This window comes from Pristiophorus japonicus, chromosome 3 (assembly GCF_044704955.1).
Source record: "Pristiophorus japonicus isolate sPriJap1 chromosome 3, sPriJap1.hap1, whole genome shotgun sequence".
NCBI lineage: Eukaryota > Metazoa > Chordata > Chondrichthyes > Pristiophoridae > Pristiophorus > Pristiophorus japonicus.
This window is the reverse complement of record NC_091979.1, coordinates 43,112,059-43,138,701: the sequence shown is the minus strand read 5'-3', so window position 1 is coordinate 43,138,701 and position 26,643 is coordinate 43,112,059. Positions and strand designations below refer to the sequence as shown.

The window sequence follows — 26,643 nt, the reverse complement described above, 5'->3', positions numbered from 1 at the left end:
TGTCATCTGCAAATTTGGAGATATTACATTTAATCCCCTCGTCTAAATCATTAATGTACAATGTAAACAGCTGGGGCCCCAGCACAGAACCTTGCGGTACCCCACTAGTCACTGCCTGCCATTCTGAAAAGTACCCATTTACTCCTACTCTTTGCTTCCTGTCTGCCAACCAGTTCTCAATCCACATCAGCACACTACCCCCAATCCCATGTGCTTTAACTTTGCACATTAATCTCTTGTGTGGGACCTTGTCGAAAGCTTTCTGAAAGTCCAAATACAACACATCAACTGGTTCTCCCTTGTCCACTCGTTTGTAAGAGAAGCTCCCACCATATTATTTCAAATTCCTGCTGGTTCCTAGTACTTCTCGACCCTCGACATCGCCAATGGATTCTGTTAAAAAGGGAAGACCAGTACAAATTCGTGTTCACATTTGAGGACCAGAGCTACACCTGGACATGCCTGCCTCAGGGGTTCCACAATGCACCCACGATCTTCCACAAAAGAATGGCTGCAGTTTTAAAAGACTTTTCTGCCCTACCTGCTTGCTACATCATCATCATCATAGGCAGTCCCTCGGAGTCAAGGATGACTTGCTTCCACACTAAAAATGAGTTCTCAGGTGACTGAAGTGTCCGATGCGGGACCTACAGTCTCTGTCACAAGTGGGGCAGACGGTGGTGGAATGAACGGGTGGGTGGGTGCATCTGTTGCTGCGCACTCCTTCCGCTGTCGGCGCTTAGCTTCAGCTTGTTCTCGATGAAGAAACTCGAGGTGTTCAGCGCCTTTCCAGATGCTTTTCCTCCACTTTGGGCGGTCCTGGGCCAGATGTCGGTGGGGATATTAAATTTTTTCGAGGAGGCTTTGAGGGTATCCTTGAAGCGTTTCCTCTGCCCATCTGGGGCTCGCTTGCTGTGTTGGAGCTCTGAGTAGAGCGCTTGTTTTGGTAGTCTCGTGTCAGGCATGTGGATGGTGTGGCCCATCCAGCGAGGCTGATCGCGTGTGGGCAGCGCTTTGATGCTGGGGATGTTGGCCTGAGCGAGGATGCTGATGTTGGTGCACTATCCTGCCAGTGGATTTGCAGGATCTTGTGGAGGCAGCGTTGGTGGTACTTCTCCAGGGTTTTGAGGTGCCTGCTGTACATCGTCCATTTCTCTGAGCCATATAGGAAGGTGGGTATCACCACTGCTCTGTAGACCATGAGCTTGGTGTCGGGTTTGAGGTCCTGGTCTTCAAACACTCTCTTCCTCAGGCGACCGAAGGCTGCACTGGCATACTGAAGACAGTGTTGGACCTCGTTGTCGATGCCTGCCCTTGTTGACAATTGACTCCTGAGGTATGGAAAATGGTCCACATTGTCCAAGGCCTCATCATGGATTTTGATAATCGGGGGGATAGTGCTGTGTGGCGGGGGCAGGTTAGTAGAGAACCTTTGTCTTACGGATGTTTAGTGCAAGACCCATGATCTCATACGCCTCGATGAAGGTGTTGACAACGGCTTGGAGTTCGATCTCCGAGTGTGCACAGACGCAAGCGTCATCTGTGTAGTATAATTCGATGACGGAGGATGAGACGAACTTGGATTTGGTCTGGAGATGGCGGAGGTTGAACAGATTCCTGTTTGTCCTGTAACTTAGCTCCACTCCAGCGGGGAGCTTGCTGAGGATGAGATGGAGCATTGCAGCAAGGAAGATCGAGAAGAGCGTTGGTGCGATGACACAGCTTTGCTTGACACTAGTCCAAATGTGGAATGGGTCTGTGGTGGATCCATTGGTCAGGATCACGGCTTGCATGTCATCGTGGAGTAGGCGGAGGATGGTGACAAACCAGCTGAATGAGGAGAACATACCATAGTCCCTCACAATGGACAGTGCCAAAGGCTTTTGTAAGGTCAAAGAAGGCCATATACAAGGGTTGGTGCTGTTCCCTGCATTCTCTTGTATCTGCCGCGCAGTGAAGATCATGTCCATTGTGCCCCTTAGTGGACAGAATCCGCATTGCGACTCTGAGAAGATCTGTTCGGCCACAGGGAGAAGGCAATTCAAGAGGATTCTTGCGATTACTTTTCCGGTGGTCGACAGCAGGGAGATTCCTTTGTAGTTACCGCAGTTGGACTTGTCACCTTTCTTGAAGATGGTCACGAATACAGCACCTCTGACATCTCCTGGCATGATCTCCTCCTTCCAGATAAGAGAGATGAGGTCATGAATCCGCACCAGTAGTGCTTCTCCACCATGGTTTAATGCTTCGGTGGGGATTCCATCTGCTCCTGACGACTTGTTGTTCTTCAGTTGTCGGATGGCCTTTTCAACCTCATGCCGGGCTGGGGTTATGCTGAGATGGTTGTGGGTGGCATCGAGTTGAGGATACTCACATCGAAGATAGATGCTTGGTTGAGGAGATCCTCGAAGTGCTCCTTCCAGCAGGCCCTGACTGCCTCTCTGTCCTTGATGAGCACCTCTCCGTTCTTGCCCAGTAATGGGGTTGGGCCTGGGGTGCATGGGCTGTAGATCACCTTGACTGCACTGAAGGCTCCTCACACGTTGTGCTTGTCAGCTAGCTGCTGGATTTCTTGAGCTTTCTCCACCCACCATTTGTTCTTTAGGTCGCGGATTTTCTGTTGAACCTCAGACTTCAGACTTTTGTAGAGCTGCTTTCTTGCCCTCGAGTTGTGTTGCTGCTGCCAGTCCAAGAATACCTTGCGGTTGCTCTCGTCGCACCAATTTGGGTGTTTCCTGGTCGAGTGACCGAGCGTCTCTTCGCAGGTGCTGATTATGGAAGCAGACCAGGCACTGTGGACACTCTGGGCTAGACTTTCCACTTTGCTGTATATCGCCCAAAAATGGGTGATGTTACAGCGACGTTCGATGTCCCAGCCTTACCGATCGATGGCTCATCGCCCATTTGTTGGATAGCGCTTTTCCACTTGGCGATAGGCCAACGATGTCAAATGGGTGATGCAAAAAGTCAGCAATGTGACGTTTGCCCAACGAAAGGCCAGCGATGTGGAAGGCAAAAGCTTCCCTAGCAACGGACTTCTGCACAAGTGATTTTTTTTTTCCGGTTGACAGCATTTTGCGCGTTTCGGGAGGTCAGGGGTCATCCACACATGCGCAGAAGGCCGATTGTGGTGGGAGAGAGAGAGAGAGAGCGAGCGAGAGAGAGAAGGAGGAGAGAGCTTGGATTAGGATTAAGAGAGGATTAAGAGAGAAAAAGATGATAAATTGGAAAACGTCAGTGTGAAAACTTTTATTTGAAAACGTCATCAAAAACGTTAATTTTAAAACATAAATTCAAAATATTATAAAACTTATAAAGCAAATATGTCAGCATCATCGTCTGATGTGGAGGAGGCTCGCAAAATGGCCAAGCCCTTCTCAGATAAGGCAAAAGAGGTCCTCGTTCAGGCAGTATACGCAAGGTGGGGCGAGTTAACCTGGGGTGGCAGTGGGAAATCACCACCCAGGGCCTATAGGAAGATATGGGCTGAGGTTTCTGACGTCGTCTCGGCGGCATCTAACGAGGCGAGGGGGTCCGACCGATGCCGCAAGTGTTGGAACAGCCTGGTTGCGTCAGCAAGATAAGTACAGATTTTACATTGTACATTATTGTAATTTTAATATTAAATCGCCTGAATTGAAATATATTTTGTACACAGCGGACACTTTTGTACATTAGCTCCTGACATTGCAGACCTCAATGGAGATTGCATTAGAGAGATATATGTTTGTGTCAATCATCACCTCTGTTATTTATTGTCCATGCACGTTAAATGTATAGTTACAATGGTGCGCCACAAGGGGCACTGTGGTGGGAGACCCGAAAGTACCTGCGAGACAGAGTATAAAAGGCTGCCCACCACACCTGAGGGGCACTCTGGAGTTACACAATAAAGGACCAAGGTCACAGCAGTTACTACAACACCAGACTGTGTGGAGTCAGTGATTTGAGTGCTACATACATCACAACCTCGTATCCCCGATATGTGTTATAACTGTTAAAATGTCTTTCCATGATAGCACACATACCATACAGCTTTGCCAATTTTGCAGAGGAAGATATCAAACAACCGAGCCCTGCAGAGGCGCATGGGAGGGGGTACAGCTGCCTTACAACCACTGACTGACATTGAGCTGCGTGTTGCGGCTCTGATGGGGAGCCACATTCGAGCGGCCACCTCCTGTGGATCTGCCAAGACCTCTAATGTGTCATGTGAGTAATGTGTCAAGCAATGTTAAAGTAATGTAACATCGTTTCATGACAATATACAAATGTATGGTCCTCTTAATCAATCTGTATATCTCAGTCTAATCCTGCCTCCACAACTCTGTGTTACTCAATTCTGCATAGATGTACTACCATATGTACTAACATATGATGCATTGTTATGTAACGTCTCCTGGTCTCATTTATTGTAGTAGTGATGCTCCGCCTTCATATGCCAGCGCAGCGCAATAATGTGTACCGCTCTGCTAAAATAAACTCAATAAGCTCAATTGTGTTTTGCAGGGCCCACAACCCCCGCAGCACAAATGTGCAGATCAGAGCCGCAACCTGCGGTTCCGTTACAGGTGGTCCTCACCAAGGGTGGGGAAGAGAAGGAGGAAGATACCATGGAGCCTGAGGAGGAAGAGGAGGAGGAACTAGATTCGGAGGAAAATGCCCCCAGCATCCCTCAGCATGTGGTGGAATCACATGTGGGACCTGTGGCCATTACGTCGGCATCTTCGACGGAAGAAGCAGCGGGACCAAGCAGTGTGCTGAACTCATGATGAAAAGAGGCCTTAAGACCAAGCTATCTCTGGTACACCCGGATTTAAATAATCATGTTGAATACAGAAGGCAAAGTCAACAAGGGTACCACGATCACGCAACTGTGTCATGCGAGATTTCTGTTAATGATCCTGTATATGTGTTGCTCTATGGTCAGGGTCCCATATGGATCGCTGGTACAGTCATGGCCAAGGAGGGCAACAGAGTATTCATTATTAAGCTCAAGAATGGGCAAACTTGCAGGAAACACATGGCTCAGACAAAGCTGAGGCACACAGATGAGCCAGAACAGTCAGATGAAGAAACCATCGACGACCAACCAACCTACCACCAGTCTTCAGAGGACTCAAGGGTCATCAGTGAACCCGGAATTTCCATCGCGGACCTGTTCATTAAAAATGGACTTGCAATTCCTGACATGGCCACTGCCACCCCCAACAAGTCAGTCATCCAGCCATCAGCCACAACAGACCCCGCACACTCACCCAAGGCTGGAATCGAACTGAGACGGTCAACGCAGGAGCGCAAAGCACCGGACCGTCTCAACCTGTGAAAGAGTGTGATAAGATCTCAGAGGGGGGTATTGTCATGTATGTACATTCTCTTTGTAGCCACCAGATGGCGTCATTGTTGGAAGCCACTGAGGTATAAAAGGCCAGCCATTTTGAGAGTCAGGCACTTTGGGCCTAAATAAAGCAGAGCCAAGGTTGTACCTTGCTTAGTTAAACAGTGCTCAGTTTGAACCTTTATTGCATACATAACAGGGTGATCGACCTGTGGTTTGATCTCAAGAGCTCCCATTAAAGGAACAAAAGATAACTTGACTCTCAGGGTAAACAAACCCATTGAAACTCACCAAACTAGCAGAACCATTAAACGGTGTTAATACAAAAACAATTAACCTGATCAAGAAATGGCACCAGTTTCTGCAGACATAGAAACATAGAAACATAGAAAATAGGTGCAGGAGTAGGCCATTCAGCCCTTCTAGCCTGCACCACCATTCAATGAGTTCATGGCTGAACATGAAACTTCAGTACCCCATTCCTGCTTTCTCGCCATACCCCTTGATCCCCCGAGTAGTAAGGACTTCATCTAACTCCCTTTTGAATATATTTAGTGAATTGGCCTCAATTACTTTCTGTGATAGAGAATTCCACAGGTTCACCACTCTCTGGGTGAAGAAGTTTCTCCTCATCTCGGTCCTAAATGGCTTACCCCTTATCCTTAGACTGTGACCCCTGGTTCTGGACTTCCCCAATATTGGGAACATTCTTCCTGCATCTAACCTGTCTAAACCCATCAGAATTTTAAACGTTTCTATGAGATCCCCTCTCATTCTTCTGAACTCCAGTGAATACAAACCAAGTTGATCCAGTCTTTCTTGATATGTCAGTCCCGCCATTCCGGGAATCAGTCTGGTGAACCTTCGCTGCACTCCCTCAATAGCAAGAATGTCCTTCCTCAAGTTAGAAGACCAAAACTGTACACAATACTCCAGGTGTGGCCTCACCAAGGCCCTGTACAACTGTAGTAACACCTCCCTGCCCCTGTACTCAAATCCCCTCACTATGAAGGCCAACATGCCATTTGCTTTCTTAACCGCAGACAGTCACATGTGTGAGGAAAGCCAATTAAAGAACTGCCATGAAATTATCCTGGGGCTTTACCAATTTATGCTAAGAGACAATGGACTTAAAAGATATTAAAAAAAGGAACCTAAAGCCTGTTCTCTCTCTTGATGACCACACAGCAAAGCAGGAAGCCTCCCTCTACAGAACCAGACCAAGAAGCAAGGAAGAAGATAGCGAGATTTTCTTTACTCAGAGGGAAATATGTCTGTTTAAATCTGTTACTCATTACCTTACCTGTTGTAATGTTTCCTTGTGGAGTCCATAGGATACAAGTTAACTGTTGTTTTGTCCAATAGGCTACATGCCTGTGTGTGTTTAATAAACTTACTCCAAATTGTTTTAAAAGAATTGGTCTTGCTGTCAATTTAATGCCAGAGATTTTAAAAAAATCTTACACCATGAGGAAGTTACCATTCATTTTAAGAAAAGCCAGTCTGAGTAAAAATACACTAATCATCTTAAAACAATGTGATCGAGCAGCAGATTGAGCATGAAAGCAGATTATCTGGCTTCGGCTATGACTGGAATTATATTTATGCTTATAATTTATGTTTACATTCTATTTCGTGGACAGCAGGACGGTGTACAATCCTACATTTACATCTTTAAATATGTATCAACAAAATGAGAAGTGTTTGCCTTTGTACTATTTTAAAGTAGGCGTCTTAGTAAAACCCAGTTAATGGCAATCAGCATGGCAGAAAGAATAAATAACGGAAATGTACATTTACATAAGAAGTGACTTACCTGTTCTTGTTCATTTTGTTTTAGTGAACTGGTCACTAATTGACTTTGTTCTATTGCTGGCTCTCTGTTGGTGCCTGCTGTCACTCCAATGGGACTCACAGAACTTTCTCCACTACTGTCTTCCTTACAGAGTGTAACGCGAAGCTGGACTGGCTTCGGGTCTAACAGGTGCACCGTATGGAACTCGTTCTTCACAACATTTTTCTGCACTGATAACACAGAATAAACATCAATCATTTTGGTTCAGAACTTGGTAAGAATAAACCCCCTTTATCCTTTAATGGTTGGCTTACTGCTTCCAGCCACAGTCACCAAGATGCAGTGTATTAGCTTTTCATTGCAGTTAATCATTAAAATCTGTTTTCATCATTTTCCTACCAAGATTACACTATTTTCAGCCAGGCTACATTAGGACCTGGATGATATCCAGACTTGGAGTGACAAGTGGAGGTAACATTTGTGTTACATAAGTGTCAGGTAATGGCCTTCTCAAACAAGAAACTGCCCAGCCTCCTTCCTTAAACCTCAACGGCAGCATGATCACCAATTCCTCTACCGTCAACATCCTTGACGTCACCAGTGGCCAGAAGCTTAACTGAACCATGTCTACAAGAGCAGGACAGAGGCAGGGAATCCTGCAATGAATATGTCACCTCTTGACCCCTCAAAGCTTCTCCACCATCTAAAGGTTCAAATTATGAGTATGGTAGAATGCTCACCACTCCCCTGGATGGGGCAGCTGCAACAACACTGGAGAAGCTCAACATCATCCATGACAGAGCAGTCTGCGGAATTGGCAACCTACCACTGGACTCATTGGGCCAGATTTTTGTGTGAAAATAACAGTGAGTCTGACAGCGCTCACCGTTATTTATGTGCAGATCAGACAGCAACTTTCGGCAACCGTACATACGCAGTTAGAAGCGGGAATCCAGAAGTTGCTGTCTGTGATATCCTGCTCCTCCAAAAGCTTCCCGAAAACAGCATCTCACTGTCTGACTCACCATTCAAATACATTGAACAGCCTGAAGTTGCTGTACTTACCTCATAAGTAATAAACTTGCCAAAAAAAACTTATGCTTGTCCATTCCAGTTTAAGTACACTGTTAACCATGTGCTAAGTCTTAATTACTGCCAAACAAGGTTTCTGGCACTGAAAGTTAACTTTTACAAGTGAGGAGTCTAATTCCTTCTGTTTTTAATTATTGCTGGAAATTTTTTTAAAGTTTTTTTTTTACTTTTTCTTTCTGTCTCTTTTATCTCTCTCAATTCTTTCCCTCTCTTAATTTTGCTTTCTGTACATGATTTGATATTGAATTAAATATTCCAACTGACACTTCCGACTGCGCTGCTTATTAATGATTTTTCAATCTGACTGGTTAAGGAGATACACAGTTGCTTTCCCTGTTCACACAGGTCCTGGAAGACCTGTAGAAGGCGCTGCACTTGGATCGTGACGAGCAGCACCTGGAGTTCCAATAAGCACCTCCAGGAGGCATGGCTCTCAACACAAAACCAACGCCTACAGCCAGAACGTAGCGTATAAATCTACAGCAGTTATGCTAAAACATTATAATGCACTGGTCAGATCTTATTTGAAGTCTTCTATGATAAGATCTGATCACCCTACGACAGAAAGAGACACAGGCATTGAGATAGTTTCAGAGACAGCAGCAAGACTGAGCCCTGTACCCTTTCCAATGCCTGTGGCTCTCTTTGTAGAATATAAAGGGGAGGAGTTTATCGGGAAAAAATAGACAAGATCAAGTCTAGAAAGAAGGCAGGACCTCCTCAAGGTTTATAAAATATTAAAAGCTACATATAATAATTCGAAGTAAGTTTGGGAAGTTGGTTTTCCACATGACCTTAAATTGGTGAAAAGTGCATTTAAAACAGAAATGAAGAGGGATCTTTTATTCAAAAAGAATGAGAAGTACCTGGAATAAACTGCCACACAGGTATTAAACCAGTATAAACATTGCAAATGCAGTTGGATGGTAAAATGGGAGAAGGAACAAAAGGTGACTGAATGATATTATCCTTGTTCATTTCTATTTTTATCTTTTTAGAATACATTTTTAGCGTAAAGACAGGGTGTGGTACATGGAGCAGTTTTAATTGCAAAAGTATTTAAGACAGAGAAACATTACAGGAAGAAAATATGTCTTCCAGGAAAGAAGATAATCTTTGTAGTCAATTCCAAATATTTTCAGACTCCTCTTATGCTGGTAAGCCAGCTATCTCTCAGACAGTTCCTATGGTTTTTATATATTTATATATATGTGGGTAGACTTTCAACTTGCTGCTTGGCATTATTGACACTATAGCTTGTCTGCTTGTTATTGAATTCCAGGGGTGAGGTGAGAGTGACTGTCTTTGACATCACGACAGCATTTGACCGAGAGTGGCATCAAGGAGCCCTCGTAAAATTGAAGTTAATGGGAATCAAGGCAAAAACTTTCCACTGGCACAAAGGAAGATGGTTGTGGTTGTTAGAGACAATGATCTCAGCCCTAGGACCTCGCTGCAGGAGTTCCTTAGGATGTGATAACTGGCAAGTAACATACACGCCACACAAGTGCCAATCAATAAGAACATAAGAATTAGAAGCAGGAGTAGGCCATATGGCCCCTCGAGCTTGCTCTGCCATTCAATAAAATCATGCTGATCTTCAAGTCCACTTTCCTGCCCGATCCCCATATCCCTTGATTCCCCTAGAGTCCAAAAATCTATCTATCTCAGCTTTGAATATACTCCATGACTCAGCAACGATTCACAGCCCTCTGTCTGAAGAAATCCCTCCTCCTCTCAGTCTTAAATGGCTGATCCCTTATCCTGAGACTATGCTCTCAAGTTCTAGACTTTCCAGCCAGGGGAAACAACCTCTCAGCATCTACCCTGTCAATCCCCCTCAGAATCTTATAGGTTTCAATGACTATCTCCAACAAGAGAGAGTCTAACCACTGCCCCTTGACATTCTATGACATTACCATCACTGAATCCCCCACCATTAGCATCTTGGGTGTCACCATTGACCAGAAACTTAATTGGACAAGTCACATAAATACTGTGACTGCAAGAGCTGGTCAGAGGCTGGATATTCTGTGGTGAGAGACTCAACTGCTGACTCCCCAAAGCCTTTCCTGTGGCTCGGTGGGTAGCATATTCACCTCTGAGTCAGGAGGTTGTGGATTCAAGTCCCACTCCAGGAACTTGAGCACATAAATCTAGGCAGACACTCCAGTGCAGTGCTGAAGGAGGTGCCATCTTTCGGATGAAACGTTAAACCGAGTCCCTATCTGCTCTCTCAAGTGGACATAAAAGATCCCTTGGCACTATTTCAAAGAAGAGCAGGGGAGTTATCTCCGGTGTCCTGGCCAATATTGATCCTTCCATCAACATAACAAAACTGATTATCTGGTCATTATCACATTACTGTTTGTTGGATTTGGCTGCCGCATTTCCCACATTACAACAGTGACTACACTTGAAAAGTACTTCATTGGCTGTAAAGTGCTTTGAGACGTCCAGTGGTCATGAGAGGTGCTATACGAATGAAAGTCTTTCTTTCTTTCCATCATTAACAAGGCACAAGTCAGGAGTGTGATGGACTACTCTCCACTTGCCTGGATGAGTGCAGCTCCAACACCATTCAAGAGGTGCGACACCATCCAGGACAAAGTAACCCTCTTGATTGACACCCATCCACTATCTTAAACATCCACTCCCTCCACCACTGGTGCACTCTGGTTGCAGTGCGTGCCATCTACAAGTTGCGCTGCAGCAACTTACCAAGCTTCTTCGATAGCACCTCCGAAACTGGTGACATCTGCCACTTAGAAGGACAAGGGAAGCAGGCGCATAGGAACACCACCACTGCAAGTTCCTTAACAAGTCACACATCATCGTGACTTGGAAATATATCGCCATTCCTTCATCGTCGCTAGGTCAAAATCCTGGAACTCCCTCACTAACAGAACTACGGGAGTACCTTCACCACACGGACTGCAGTGGTTCAAGAAGGCGGCTAAGTGCAGTTATGGATGGGCAATAAATGCTGGCCTTGCCAGCGACACCTACATCCCATAAACAAATAAAAAAAATTATTGCTTGGCTGTTTGTTATTGATTTCAATCAAAACAAAAATCAAGTGGTTCCTATAAAGTCTCGTTTTACACACAAACAGTAAGTTAAAAAGCTACCTTACAGTAAGAACCACCAGTCACTACTTATCACACAAGTCCAAGAAACATACTCTATCGCTCGTATTTTTATATCAATGGACGAAAGAAGCACAATTTATCACAAGATATAGCTAAATCTTGGGATACTTCACAGTGAAAACTGATATAATGAGGAACAATAATCTCAACAACAACAGCAACTTGAATTTATATAGCGCCTTTAACGTAGTAAAACATACCAAGGCACTTCACAGGAGTACAAATCCTGCAGAGGGAAATGGGAAGGGTTACACTGAGAGAAATATAATAAGGAATATAAGAACTGTGCACAGTACTCCAGGTGTATAGAAATGAGTTAAAGGGTGAGAAAAGAGAGATCGGGAAACATGGGCCGGAATATTCCCAGCCCTGCAAGTACAGGTTTGGAGACGGACCCGTTGTCAAAATGGCTTTGATTGACAGCGGGTCGGGATCCCGCTCCAAACCCGCCTCTGTGTCATTTTCTGACCTGTCAGATCTGTATTCGAGAGAAGACCCGATAGCAAGCAGCGAAACAAGTAATTAAGACCAGTAAAAGGTAATTAACTGCTTAAAAGCAGGCACTTACAATTTTACCAACCTTTTGATGGCTTTGCCATCCCTTGGGGAACACGGCAGGTATGAGGAGTCGGGTTTTCCATGACTCCATTACTTTCATTAAGTGACAGCTGCAAAAGTGGTATAAAAGATACCATTTCACAGCTGTTCACTTCCCAATGTCAGAAGCTACAGACTTGAGTATTAGAAAGAGTATTTTGAGCCTCATACAGGTTGGAATAGTTTGTAGTGAACTCTATTCACTGAAAGCTTTTAAGCAGTGTAATGTATGTACCTAAGGTCTGACCACCAACAGGGGGCACTACCGTCGGAAGACATAGGGGTATAGGTACACTCGTGCTGGGCCCAGTATATAACCTGAACTTCACCTTTGTGTCCCCACTTCTAGAAGCCATTAAAGACTGACCAGGTTACACCTAGTCACTGGCTCACAGTACGGAGTTCATTGTATCATTTCATACACCACAACTGACGACGAGGCAAATACGAACCCACGCAAAAGTATGGCAAACACAGCATGATCGAGTACTGTTGGAAATCTCGAGAGATTCAATGAAGAAGAGGATTGGGGTGATTTCATGGATCGCCATGACCAGTATTTCGTGGCAAACGATCTAAACAAAGACAAGGATGCAGAGAAGTGCAGGGCAGTTCTTCTCACCGTCTGTGGCCCCACGATCTATGCACTCATCAAGAATCTGCTCTCACCCACTCTTCCTATAGAAAAGGATTACAAAGAACTGTGTGCTCTAGTTCGGGAACACCTTAAACCCATGGAAGGAATCCTCATATCCAGATATCGTTTCTATACGCACGTTCATCCAGAAGGCCAGGACGTAGCGGCATTTGTGTCGACCTGAGATGTGTTGCAGGGCCTTGCAAATTTGGGCCTGTGTTGGAAGACATGCTGCGTGACCTTTTCATGATCGGGGTCAACCACGAGGCGATCTTAAGTAAGCTACTGACTGCAGAGACGCCAGACCTCAGCAAGATCATCACCATCGCCCAGGCTTGCATGTCCATGCAGAAAATCACGAAGCAGATATTGCGACAAAACAGGAACTCCACGGCAAGTACTGTGTACAGAATTGTATCGACGGCAAGCAGAGCTGCACATGGCAGGACCTACTCGACTGCGTCTGCAAGACTGGGAGCTGCTCAAAGTTCACCACTGAGGGCCTACTCGACTGCGTATGCGAGAACGGGAGCCAGCCAAAGCCCGCCATCGGGCGCAAATCCGACCTCAACGTGTTGGCGTTGCGGGGGCAATCAGCGACCCCATCAGTGCTGCTTCAGGCAGTGTGTATGCAGAGGGTGTGCGAAGATGGGGCATCTTCAGCGGACGTGTCCACAGCAGAGCAAGCGAGCTGCGACACACCACGTGGATGATGATCAATTCAGCATGGATCTGGCAATGCAGGCCGAGGCTTTTGAGAGCTCCAAGGAGGAAGTGTATAGTGTACGTGCATTCCTAACAAAGAGCCGACCGATAATGATGGAGGTAAAATTAAACGGCGTGCCTGTATCCATGGGATCAGACACGGGTGCGAGTCAATCGATAATGAGCCAGAGGACTTTTGAAAAGCTGTGGAAGACCAAGGCAGAGAGACCCAAGCTGAGTCCAATAAATGCGAAGTTGCGTACCTCACTAAAGAGCTCATACCAGTGATCGGTAGTGCAGCAGTAAGAGTGTCATACGAGTGAGCGGTTCATGATCTACCGTTATGGATTATCCCGGGCAATGGCCCATCGTTATTCGGCAGGAGTTGGCTCGAGAAAATAAAATGGAAATGGTATGATATCAAAGCTTTGTCATCAGCGGATGATGATTTGTGTGCTCAAGTGCTGAGCAAATTTCCCTCGCTGTTTGAACCGGGAATTGGCAGTTTCAAGGGAGCCAAGGTACAGATTCACCTAGGCCCAGACGCAAGACCCATCCATCACAAAGCCAGGGCTGTCCCGCACATGATGAGAGAAAAGGACGAGCACGAATTGGACAGGCTACAACACAAGGGGGTCATCTCACTGGTCGAATTTAATGAATGGGCCAGCCCCATTGTTCCGGTATTAAAGAGCGACGGCACGGTCAGGATTTATGGAGACTACGAGGTCACGATCAACCGAGTTTCGAAACAAGATCAGTACTCGCTACTGAGAGCTGATGAACTGTTTGCATCGCTAGCCGGGGGAAAATCGTTCACCAAATTGGATCTAACATCGGCCTACATGACACAGGAACTGGTTGAATCCTCAAAGAAACTTACGCGCATCAACGCGCACAAAGGACTGTTTATTTACAACAGGTGCCCTTTTGGCATTTGTTTGGCGGCAGCCATATTTCAGAGAAACATGGAGAGCCTATTGAAATCCGTCCCCAAGACGACATCCTAGCCGCTAAGCACCTGCACAATCTGGAAGAGGTTCTGCGTCGTCTGGACAAAGTGTGATTCAGGCTGTAGGTTCAAAGTGCATTTTCATGGCACCAGAGGTGTACCTTGGACGAAAGATTGCTGCAGATGGAATCAGGCCTACAGATGCGAAAACAGAGGCCATCAAAAATGCGCCCAGGCCCCAGAATGTGACGGAGCTGTGTTCGTTCCTGGGTCTTCTCAACTACTTTGATAACTTCTTACCCAAATTGAGCGCAGTCTTTGAGCCTTTGCACAAGCTGCTCCGGAAAGGATACAACTGGGTGTGGGGTGAACTTCAGGACAGAGCCTTTGAGAAGGCTAGAAATCTGTTGTGTTCCCACAAGCTACTGGTACTGTATGACCCATGCAAGCATCTAGTTTTGACCTGTGATGCGTCGTCCTATGGGGTTGGCTGATTACTCCAGCAAGCCAATGAGTCAGGCAAACTACAACCAATTGCATACGCGTCTCGAAGCCTGTCCAAGGCGGAAAGAGCCTATGGCATGGTAGAGAAAGAGGCTTTAGCATGTGCTTATGGGGTAAAAAAAATGCACCAGTACCTGTTTGGGCTTCGCTTCGAGCTGGAAACCGATCACAAGCCGCTTATATCGTTGTTCTCGGAACATAAAGGTATTAATACCAACACATCGTCCCGCATCCAGAGCGCTGACATTATCTGCCTATGATTCACCATAGACCAGGCACCGACAACTGTGCTGATGCATTGAGCCGGTTACCGTTGCCCACACCGGAGGTGGAAACGCCAATGCCCACAGAGCTACTCATGGTCATGGATGCCTTTGAGAGTGAAGGGTCGCCTGTCACTGTTCAACAAGTTAAGACCTGGACCAGCCAGGATCCGGCCCTACCGGTTGTAAGATATTCTGTTCTTAACAGGGACTGGTCAACCATCCCCAAGGAAATGGGTGATGAAAACAAACCATACAGCCATTGCAAAGAGGAGTTTTCCATCCAGTCCGACTGTTTACTGTGGGGTAATCATGTTGTAATGCCCAAGAAAGGCAGGGCGGGATTTGTACAAGAGTTACCTAGTATGCATTCGGGTATTGTCATGATAAAGGCCATAGCCAGGTCCCAGGTTTGGTGGCCTGGCATTGACACGGACTTAGAGTCATGCGTGCATCAGTGCAGCACTTGCATGCAGTTAAGCAATGCCTCAAAGGAAGCTCCGCTCAGTCTTTGGTCATGGCCATCCAAACCATGGTATAGAATCCACATCGACTTTGCGGGCCCCTTCCTCAGTAAAATGTTTTTTGTGGTGGTGGATGCATACTCCAAATGGATAGAAAATGTGATCATGTCATCCAGCACTTCCACTGCCACCATTGAGAACCTGAGAGGCTTGTTTGCCACACTTGGGGTCTGCCAGACATTGTTGTCAGCGACAACGGACAGTGTTTCACAAGCCTGGAGTTTCAAGAGTTCATGAAACGCAACGGCATAAAACACATGAGGTCAGCCCCATTCAAACCCGCGTCTAATGGTCAAGTGGAGCGGGCAGTTCAAACCATCAAGCAGAGCCTGAAACGCGTAACTCATGACTCCTTGCAGACACGCCTGTCACGCATACTGCTCAGTTACAAGACAAGGCCACACACGCTCACCGGGGTCATGCCTGCTATTGATGAAGAGAGGCCTCAAAACCAGGCTCTTTCTAGTCCATCCTGATCGTAACGATCATGTCGAAACCCAGCATCAGCGCCAGCAGTGGTATCATGACCGCGCCGCAGTGTCACGCGACATATCTGTAAATGACCTAGTGTATGTACTTAACCATGGTCAAGGGCCCAAGTGGCTCCCGGGCAATGTTACGGATAAGGAGGGTAACCGGGTGTCTATGGTTAAGCTCAAGAATGGGCAGATGTTCAGCAAACACATTGATCAAATCAAGCTAAGACACACTGACGAACCGGAACAGTTGGAAGAAGACACTGCGAGCTTGGACGACCAACCAAATCATGTCCAGCAATCGGAAGAACCCACTGTGGTCAAAGCCCAGCCCCAAGTCGTGAGAGACTCGGAAAGCACTGGGATTGTACTCAAATGGTCAACAAGGGAGCGAAGGGCTCCGGACCGTCTGAACTTGTAATATGGACTTGTGCCAAGAACTGGGGGTGGGGGGGGGGGGGCAATGATGAAATGTATGTACATAAGGTCTGCCCATCAACAGGGGCACTACTGTCGGAGGTCCTAGGGTCATAGGTACACTCGTGCTGGGCCCGGTATATAACCTGAGCTTCACCTTTGTATCTGAACTTCTGGAAGCCATTAAAGACTGACCAGGTTACACCTAGTCACTGGCTCACATTACGGAATTCATTGTATCATTTCATACACCACAACCAGTGCTAGATTGGTTCTGCCAACTCAAGTGGATCTGGCAGAAGAACAATCGAGATGGGCCGATTTATGCTCTCTCATCTTGGTCCTCGGAGTCTGATAAGGAGCAGCTGCAGGAGCAGCAGAACCAGCCACACCAGGAGCAGGAACAACAAGAGCGCCAACCTTCCCCTGAGCCACCTCATGTTGCACAGGGCGGAGGGCATCATCGCAGGGTAGCACCGTGCCGGAGGCATTAACCCCAGCACAGGGTCTACATGCAGAGGATGAGCTACCTGAACATGACGGAGCAGCATTGCCGAAGGAGACCAAGCTATCGTGCCAGTTGGTCACCAACCTTTGCGCATTGCTGGAGGAAGACCTGCAGCCCAGAGGAAGAGGTGGACATCCATTGCCAGTGGCAGTCAAAGTCACTCGCCCTCAACGTCTTCGCCTCAGGCTCCTTTCAGACAGTTGCCGCAGACATTAGCAGTATTTCCCAGTCTGCCGCGCACAGGTGCATCACACAGGTCATCGATGCTCTGTTTAACAAGTCGGGCAACTATATAAAGTTTACCACGGATCAGGCCAGTGTGACTAAGAGGGTGATCGGTTAGGGTGCACGGAGTGATTGACTGCACACATGTGGCCATTCGGGCACCCCATCACAATCCACGAGCTTTTGTGAACCGCAAGGGTTTCCACTCGCTAAATATCCGACTGGTGTGCAACCACCATAAAATCATTATGCATGTGTGCGCCAAGTTCCTTGGCAGCTGCCATGATTCATACATCCTGTGCCACTCCACTGTACCCAGGTGCAAGGCACTGCTGATGTAGCTGTTATCTCCTGGGCTACTGGTAGCCATGCTGCTCAGGCGGCCTCTTCCTGCCATCCGCAGGGAACAGAACCTCTCTACGTACTCCCACTCCCTCTACAAGATGATAGAGGCAGTCATTGCTGAAGTGTGCAGCTGATTTTTGCCTTGTTGCTGACAGAGTTCACATCTGCACTAACTCACAGCAGACTAACCAGTGGAAAATGAATTGTCAGCCATGGCCCCTTTAAATAAACCGACAAAAATTGCATCATCCGGTAATGCCAGCATTAATTGGAGCAGGAAATGTGCAGGGAGGGCCTAACAAGGCCCTTATTGGTAAAATGTCATTTTTGGCCGGGATCGCCACAGGAGCAGGGTCGTCACTCTCCACCACCATCTCCCGCCTTCACCCCGCTAAGGTAGGGGGCATCGCTGCCAAGGGGCTCAGCAGAGGCAAAACACAGCAAGTAAAAAAAATTGTTTGGTACCAAACATAGGAAGAGGGGTACGCCATTCAGCCCCACCAAACTTCCGCCATTCAATTTGATCATGGTTGCTCTGTACCTCAGCCCTCTTTATCCACTTTTGTTCTTTATTACTTGATACCCTTACCTAACAAAAATCTAGCGATCTCAGTCTTGAAAGCTTCGATTGACCCAGCATTCACAGACTTTTGGGGGGAGAGTTCCAGATTATCTATCCTTTGTGTGAAAAAGTGCTTCCTGGTTTCATTCCTGAAAGGCTTGGCTTGAGTTTTAAGATCACGCGCTCTTGTTCTGGATTCTCCTACCAGAGGAAATAGTCACTTAACAATACATAACACCTCAGATATCAAAAGTTGCCTTAACCTGTGCTCTCAGACCAGTAGCACACCATTAAATTGCACTCAAAAGACTTCAACATAATCATAAGTTTAACAAATGACCAAGAGTTTATTACTGGGAAATAGTGTGTCTATATTTTATACACCAGCACAAACCTGATGCGGCTCTAAATGTTTTTATCAAGATCAATTCTTACCTTGTTCATTTTTAAAATACACCAGGAATTTGCTTCGATCCTGGTGTGCTTTAATCTCACACTCTCCTCCGCCAGATTTCCTTTTGCTTTGAAAGTAAATGGCTAGTTTACTTTTGACAGAGTCCAGGTCGACCAGCAGCCCTTCGACTAACACGGGAAATCCAGCCATCCCTTGGCTTTCCTCATCGGAGAAACAAGTTTCAGCCTCGACTCCTATCGATCCTCGGAATGAAGTCAGTTGTTTTTGGGGTGTCTCCACTTGTGCTTTCAATAGTGTGACGTTATCCTTTAAAAATCAGATTTACAAATCAGCCACTCCTCAATGGAGCTCAGAAAAAGCTTTCTCGTGCATTGAAATTGAAAGTGAAACAAACATAAATCTACCTTTGGAAACTCCCCGCCGGAGTTATTTATCTATTGCAAAATAATCTATTATTTCCATCCTGGGCAAGTCAACATGAAGGATTACTAATTCATCAGCTGTAGGTGGTAATCAGCAGGAGGTTTCCCTGCCCATGTTTGTCCTAAAGCCAAGAGACATGGGATCGGAATCAATTTTGAGTACTCCCAGGACCACTTCCTCCCAAATGTATACCACTGTGCTGCCACCCCTCGTGGGTCTGTCCTGCTGGTGGGACAGGACTTACCCAGGGATGGTGATGGATACGTCTGGGACATTGGCTGAAAGGCATGATGCTGTCTGTGGGACAGCTCTCCCAATATTGGCACAAATCTCCAGATGTTAGTGAGGAGGACTTTGCACGGTCGACTGGGCTAGGTGTGCATTTGTCATATCCGAAGCCAATGCCCAAGTCAATGCCAGTGGCCTGTCCGGTTTTATTCATATTGTTGTAGCAGTTTGGTACAACTGAGTGGCTTGCTAGGCCATTTCAGAGGGCACTTAAGAATCAACCACATTGCTGTGGGTCTGGAGTCAAATATAGGCCAGACCGGATAAGGACAGCAGATTTCCATTCCTAAAGGACATTAGTGAACCAGATGGGTTTTATACGACAATCAAGGAGTTTCATGGTCACCATTACAGATACTAGTTTTTTATTCCAGATTAATTTAATTAATTGAATTTAAATTCCCCAGCTGCCGTGGTGGAATTTGAACTCATGCCTCCGGATCATTAGTACAGGCCTCTGGATTACTATTCCAGCAAAATAACCACTATGCTACCATACCCTATGGGGCGACAATTGTTTCGACAGATTTATGCAACAAACTTGCCTATGGCTCCAAACGTCGAGGGTGTCTCCTCCATCAGCGCAAGTGCGATGGAGCAGAACTCCCACCTGCTCAACTCCACGCTGTAGAATCTATCCCAATTCCCAAGAATACCGTAATTTGCATGGCTAGCATGTGCGCATCACACCTATAATAGCACATCGCCAGTGCCCGCACTGAACCAACAACTGGAATGTCGGAGTAGTGCCGTGCCAGTCCGACATCAGAGAAGAGCCCTGGGGAGGTCCAAAGGAAACTCCTATTCTTTACCTCTTCTTCTCGCAATGGATCTATCAGACCTGATGGGGAAGGAAACTGATCCCCCTGGATCGATTACCTTTCCCTAGTAAAGGACTGGAGACTTTTTATAGGTCTGAGCGGGACTTGCATCAGCTCTCACCTGTCAACTCCCCCGACACGCCTACTTGAATTGGGGGAAGGGGGTCGAACACAAGATCTGTTCACAGCCTCACTGAAGTTTAAAGGGCCAATGTAAACAGGGGGACAATCTCACTGCCCCAAATCTTGCTCCTTCCCCATCCCATGTGGAAATAGAGTCTTCTGCCCTCTCCAACCCTATGAATGTTGCGGTCTATTTCTCTCGGCTGCTTTGAAATGTTGCTTTCATCAGTTATGACATAATTTGTGTGGAAGCTCAACAAACCATCACGTTAGTGTATGCAGTCTTGACCTGCAGACATTTGGAATGTATCTTTATTGAAATATAGAATAGTGCAGCACAGAAGATGGTCATTCGGCCCATCGAGACTACTTCAAATGTTCAAAGAGCAATTCAATTAGTCCCACTCTCCTGCTCCTTCCCCATATTCCTGCAACTTTTTCATCCTCAAGTTCCAATTCCCTTTTGAAGGATAATATTGAATCTGTATCCAGCACCCTATCAGTCAGTACATTCCAAATCCTGACCGCTCGTTGTGTAAAAAATGCACTGATATAAAATCTATCTGAAATATTAACATTTTTCCCATAAGTTGGAAAAAGGGGAGAAAGGGGTGAACATTATCCACAATGTATATAATACTCAACAATTTATGGTAAATGTTCCATTCGTAGCTGGTACAGGGATGTGGAGCAGGAGTGGGGGAGTGGGATTCACTGGAGTGGACTCGATGGAACGAATGACCTTCTGTGCTGCACTATTCTATGATTCTATAAAGATACTATACATTCCAAATTTCTGCAGGTCAAGACTGCATACAACAACTTGTGATGGTTTGTTGAGCTTCCACACAAAACTCCCCTTGGCACCACATGAAAATTAATACATCAGAAGATTAAAAAATGTTTTTTGTGATGACACAATAATGGTGTGTAGTGGTGACTATTTCCGCCCATGCTGCAAAAATCTTGTGGAGTTAAACTTAACATATTGCTGTGAGTCACTTTTTCAAAAGTAGCACCTAAAAACCCTCGCCGTGTGCCGGAAATGGGAGGAGGGTGGGAGCGATTTTCCAACGCATCCTGCCGATAAAGAGCTTTGGCTGCCATCAGCAGATATCGAAAAATCGTGGGTGCACTGCCCATAAGTTCCCAAAACGCGCTGTCGAGGGGTAAGGTTCCCCATCACCAGGGCAAACGCAGAAAATTGCTGCTCGATTTAGTTTATGTTTGGTAGGTCATGAGGTAAAAATAAGTCTAGACCTCAGGCTTCATAGAACTAGCTTGGCAGGGGGATGGGAACCCAGGAGAGGGCTCTGAGCTAGTTAGGGTGGGTGAGAGCTCAGATGAACAGAACCCCAAGAAAGAATGCAAAAGGCAGGAGGCAACAGAGCAGAGTAGCACTGGGGTAAGTGTAAACCACAAGGTGATAGGAAGGGACAATATGTATGAATATAAAGGGACTGCAGGAGGGGTCAAAACTAAAAATCATGGTTTAAAAACTAGTATTAAAACACTTTACCTAAACGCACACAGCATTCGAAACAAAGTAAATGAGTTGACGGCGCAAATCATTACAAATGGATATGATTTGGTGGCCATTACTGAAACTTGGTTGCAGGGTGGCCAAGACTGGGAATTAAACATACAGGGGTATCTGACAATTCAGAAAGATAGACAAGAGGGGAAGGGAGGTGGGGTAGCTCTGTTAATGAAGGATGATATCAGGGCAGTTGTGAGAGACGATATTGGCTCTAATGAACAAAATGTTGAATCATTGCGGGTGGAGATTAGAGATAGTAAGGGGAAAATGTCACTGGTGTGCGTAGTTTATAGGCCCCCAAATAATAACTTCACGGTGGGGTGAACAATAATGAGGGGAATAATGGAGGCATGTGAAAAAGGAACGGCAGTAATCATGGGGGATTTTAACCTACATATCGATTGGTCAAATCAAATCGCACGGGGTAGCCTTGAGGAGGAATTCATAGAATGCATACGGGATTGTTTCTTAGAACAGTATGTTACAGAACCTACAAGGGAGCAAGCAATCTTAGATCTGGTCCTGTGTAATGAGACAGGAATAATAAACAATCTCCTAGTAAAAGATCCTCTCAGAATGAGTGATCACAGTATGGTTGAATTTGTAATACAGATTGAGGGTGAGGAAGTAGTGTCTCAAACGAGCGTACTATGCTTAAAAAAAGGGGACTACAGTGGGATGAGGGCAGAATTGGCTAAAGTAGACTGGGAACACAGATTAAATGCTGGCACAATTGAGGAACAGTGGAGGACTTTTAAGGAGTTCTTTCATAGTGCTCAACAAAAATATATTCCGGTGAAAAAAAGGGCGGTAAGAGAAGGGATAACCAGCCGTGGATAACCAAGGAAATAAAGGAGAGTATCAAATTAAAAACCAATGCATATAAGGTGGCCAAGGTTAGTGGGAAACTAGAAGATTGGGAAAATTTTAAACAACAGCAAAGAATGACTAAGAAAGCAATAAAGAAAGGAAAGATAGATTACGAAAGTAAACTTGCGCAAAACATAAAAACAGATAGTAAAAGCTATTACCGATATATAAAACGGAAAAGAGTGACTAAAGTAAATGTTGGTCCCTTAGAAGATGAAAAGGGGGATTTAATAATGCGAAATGTGGAAATGGCTGAGACCTTAAACAATTATTTTGCTTCAGTCTTCACAGTGGCAGACACAAAAACCATGGCAAAAATTATTGGTCACGGGAATGTGGGAAGGGAGGACCTTGAGACAATCACTATCACTAGGGAGGTAGTGCTGGACAGGCTAATGGGACTCAAGGTAGACAAGTCCTCTGGTCCTGATGAAATGCATCCCAGGGTATCAAAAGAGATGGCGGAAGTTATAGCAGATGCATTCGTTATAATCTACCAAAATTCTCTGGACTCTGGGGAGGTACCATCGGATTGGAAAGCAGCTAATGTAATGCCTCTGTTTAAAAAAGGGGGCAGACAAAAGGCAGGTAACTATAGGCTGGTCAGTTTAACATCTGTAGTGGGGAAAATGCTTGAAGCTATCATTAAGGAAGAAATAGCGGGACATCGAGATAGGAATAATGCAATCAAGCAGACACAACATGGATTCATGAAGGGGAAATCATGTTTAACTAATTTACTAGAATTCTTTGAGGATATAACGAGCATGGTGGATAGAGGTGTACCGATGGATGTGGTGTATTTAGATTTCCAAAAGGCATTCGATAAGGTGCCACACAAAAGGTTACTGCAGAAGATAAAGGTACACGGAGTCAGAGGAAATGTATTAGCATGGATAGAGAATTGGCTGGTTGGCAGAAAGCAGAGAGTCCGGATAAATGGGTCCTTTTCGGGTTGGAAATCGGTGGTTAGTGGTGTGCCGCAGGGATCGGTGCTGGGACCACAACTGTTTACAATATACATAGATGACCTGGAAGAGGGGACAGAATGTAGTGTAACAAAATTTGCAGATGACACAAAGATTAGTGGAAAAGCGGGTTGTGTAGAGGACACAGAGAGGCTACAGAGAGATTTAGATAGGTTAAGCGAATGGGCTAAGGTTTGGCAGATGGAATACAATGTCAGAAAATGTGAGGTCATCCACCTTGGAAAAAAAAACAGCAAAAGGGAATATTATTTGAATGGGGAGAAATTACAACATGCTGCGGTGCAGAGGGACCTGGGGGTCCTTGTGCATGAATCCCAAAAAGTTAGTTTGCAGGTGCAGCAGGTAATCAGGAAGACAAATGGAATATTGGCCTTCATTGCGAGAGGGATGGAGTACAAAAGCAGGGAGGTCCTGCTGCAACTGTATAAGGTATTGGTAAGGCCGCACCTGGAGTACTGCGTGCAGTTTTGGTCACCTTACTTAAGGAAGGATACACTAGCTTTGGAGGGGGTACAGAGACGATTCACTAGGCTGATTCCGGAGATGAGGGGGTTACCTTATGATGATAGATTGAGTAGACTGGGTCTTTACTCATTGGGAGTTCAGAAGGATGAGGGGTGATCTTATAGAAACATTTAAAATAATGAAAGGGATAGACAGGATAGGTGCAGAGAGTTTGTTTCCACTGGTTGGGGAGATGAGAACTAGGGGGCACAGCCTCAAAATACGGGGGAGCCAATTTAAAACCGAGTTGAGAAGGAATTTCTTCTCCCAGAGGGCTGTGAATCTGTGGAATTCTCTGCCCAAGGAAGCAGTTGAGGCTAGTTCATTGAATATATTCAAATCACAGATAGATAGATTTTTAACCAATAAGGGAATTAAGGGTTATGGGTAGCGGGCGGGTCAGTGGAGCTGAGTCCACGGCCAGATCAGCCATGATCTTGTTGAATGGCGGAGCAGGCTTGAGGGGCTAGATGGCCTACTCCTGTTCCTAATTCTTATGTTCTTATGTTCTTATTAATATTGGGGAAGTCCAGAACCAGGGGTCACAGTCTAAGGATAAGGGGTAAGCCATTTAGGACCGAGATGAGGAGAGACTTCTTCACCCAGAGAGTGGTGAACCTGTGGAATTCTCTGCCACAGAAAGTTGTTGAGGCCAATTCACTAAATATATTCAAAAAGGAGTTTGATGTAGTCCTTACTACTAGCGGGATCAAGGGGTATGGCGAGAAAGCAGTAATGGGGTACTGAAGTTTCATGTTCAGCCATGAACTCATTGAATAGCGGTGCAGGCTCGAAGGGCCGAATAGCCTACTCCTGCACCTATTTTCTATGTTTCTATATTTCTATGTTTCATGGCAATAAATTGGTTGAGCTGCCAGCAGCTGTCTTGCCCCCACAGGCTGCTTGTCCATCTCTGAAAATGAATTCTTTTCCTCGCTGGCAGTGGCTCACAGGTACTGCCTGATGCAGGGGGGGCAGCGGATGGCTGGGGCGGGGTGGGGGTTGTTGGGATTCACGGCTGGCAGTGGGTGTCAGGAATGCTGTAGAGCTTGGGGAACGCTCCTGTTCTTCCCGGCTCCACATGAATTTAAAAAAATACCTTCTTGATAGCACCCCTTGCTAGGCCTCATCCATGTCTGGAAATTTGAGTGGAGCCGGCCCGACACTTTCTCCAATCAGAACAGCCCAGTTTCTCCGATGGGCGTGAAGCATTTTTGGGATGGATGCCTGCAAAAAATCCCAAACTAATTTCGGTTTGGATATCTTTCAGGTGTTCTTGGGATAGTCAGTATTGGTCCCTGAAAATATGACCCATGGTGCCTGTAAAACCGATGCAACAAAGTCCAATTTGTACCCCCATACCTCTCTCAAGCTGTGGATGTAAATATTACTGTCTTTTAATATATACCAAAAATTATTTGAGCTTAGAAGTGCTGAAGAAGCAAATTTTTTTAAACCAGTTAAGATTTTTCACTTTTCAAGCTGGTCTTTGTTGTGTACAGATTAAGGCAGTTACCTGAGAAGAATATTAGGTTTACCAAGTCTGAAGTATGTGTGCCAACAGATCAAGAGGGGGACCAAGTTCCTGAAGACCAAGTACTGCTACACCATCCTTCCTAAAGTTTCACTGCTCCTTCACAATGGACAGGCCTTAATCATTTTTGAAGAACAAAGTAATACAGCTTTTCCTTAAGATAAAAACAGGAAAATTCTGGGATTCAGCAATTGAAGTGTCACTATATCTAGCAAAATGGCAACCATGTTGAACGTGTTCCTGGCAGTTACGTCAAGATCCTGCCTGCTCGATACCCTCCAGCGCTGTTGGGGAAGAGAGAAGGCACTTTATTCACATGTGACTGGCAGGGCCCAGTGCAACTACATCTTGGACACCCGTTGTTCCACACAGGCAGGAACCTCCACCACCTCTCATCATCTCCCCCTCCCAAGGGGGTCACATTTATACCTTTTAGGATGCTGGTACGTCTCATGTTACTGGGTGTTCTGGCCTCCACACTTCAAGGTCGATGAAGCGGGAAGTTCTGCTGCATGTCGGTCACGAATATTGGGTATTTCCAAACTCCCGTACAGGAATTTCCAATTTTTAATTGTAACGGTATGTAAATCTCAGGCTGCAGATGTGGAATTTCCTGACCTTTGCTTCCAGCGATTGACAGAGTGCTGTAGGGAAAAATGTCAACCTGTGGTCCCACCTCCCACCCCTGGCCTACCTCTCTGCTCGGTCCTAACCTCCTGACTGTTGCTTGAAGCTGCTCAGCTGACACCTTCTCATTTAACTCCCTTTTGTTTTTATATTTTTCTTGACATTGCTAATAAGTTTGTAGAACTATCCAGACATCAGGTACACCTGGATCCTGAGAAAGCGGACGTAAAGGTTCAACCTGTCAGACGGGATACAGCGAGACAGTTTAAGGAAGGAGGTAGGTGAAATATATTCCCTTTCACTATTGCTGGCAGTTAAACACACGAGAGGGAGGGACCGCAGGCGTTTAAAATAAATCCCCACAATTTACGGTTATTAGGAATACATATGGGTAGGGGCAAATTTTTAATGTAGAAT

The 26,643-nt window shown here is 45.8% G+C and overlaps 1 protein-coding gene across 1 annotated transcript in view; it reads right to left on the bottom strand.

Annotated features, from left to right (window-relative positions):
• Positions 1-25,668, bottom strand: part of LOC139257083 (protein mono-ADP-ribosyltransferase PARP14-like) — a 187,617-nt gene extending 161,949 nt beyond the window's left edge. The window contains exons 1-3 of the mRNA XM_070874389.1: positions 25,582-25,668; positions 18,528-18,813; positions 7,155-7,363 (exon numbers count right to left, since the gene is read on the bottom strand). Coding sequence (XP_070730490.1) covers positions 7,155-7,363; positions 18,528-18,696 — 378 coding nt within the window. The 5' untranslated portion in view covers positions 18,697-18,813; positions 25,582-25,668. The remainder of the gene's footprint in view (positions 1-7,154; positions 7,364-18,527; positions 18,814-25,581) is intronic.
• Between the last annotated feature and the right edge of the window lie 975 nt (positions 25,669-26,643).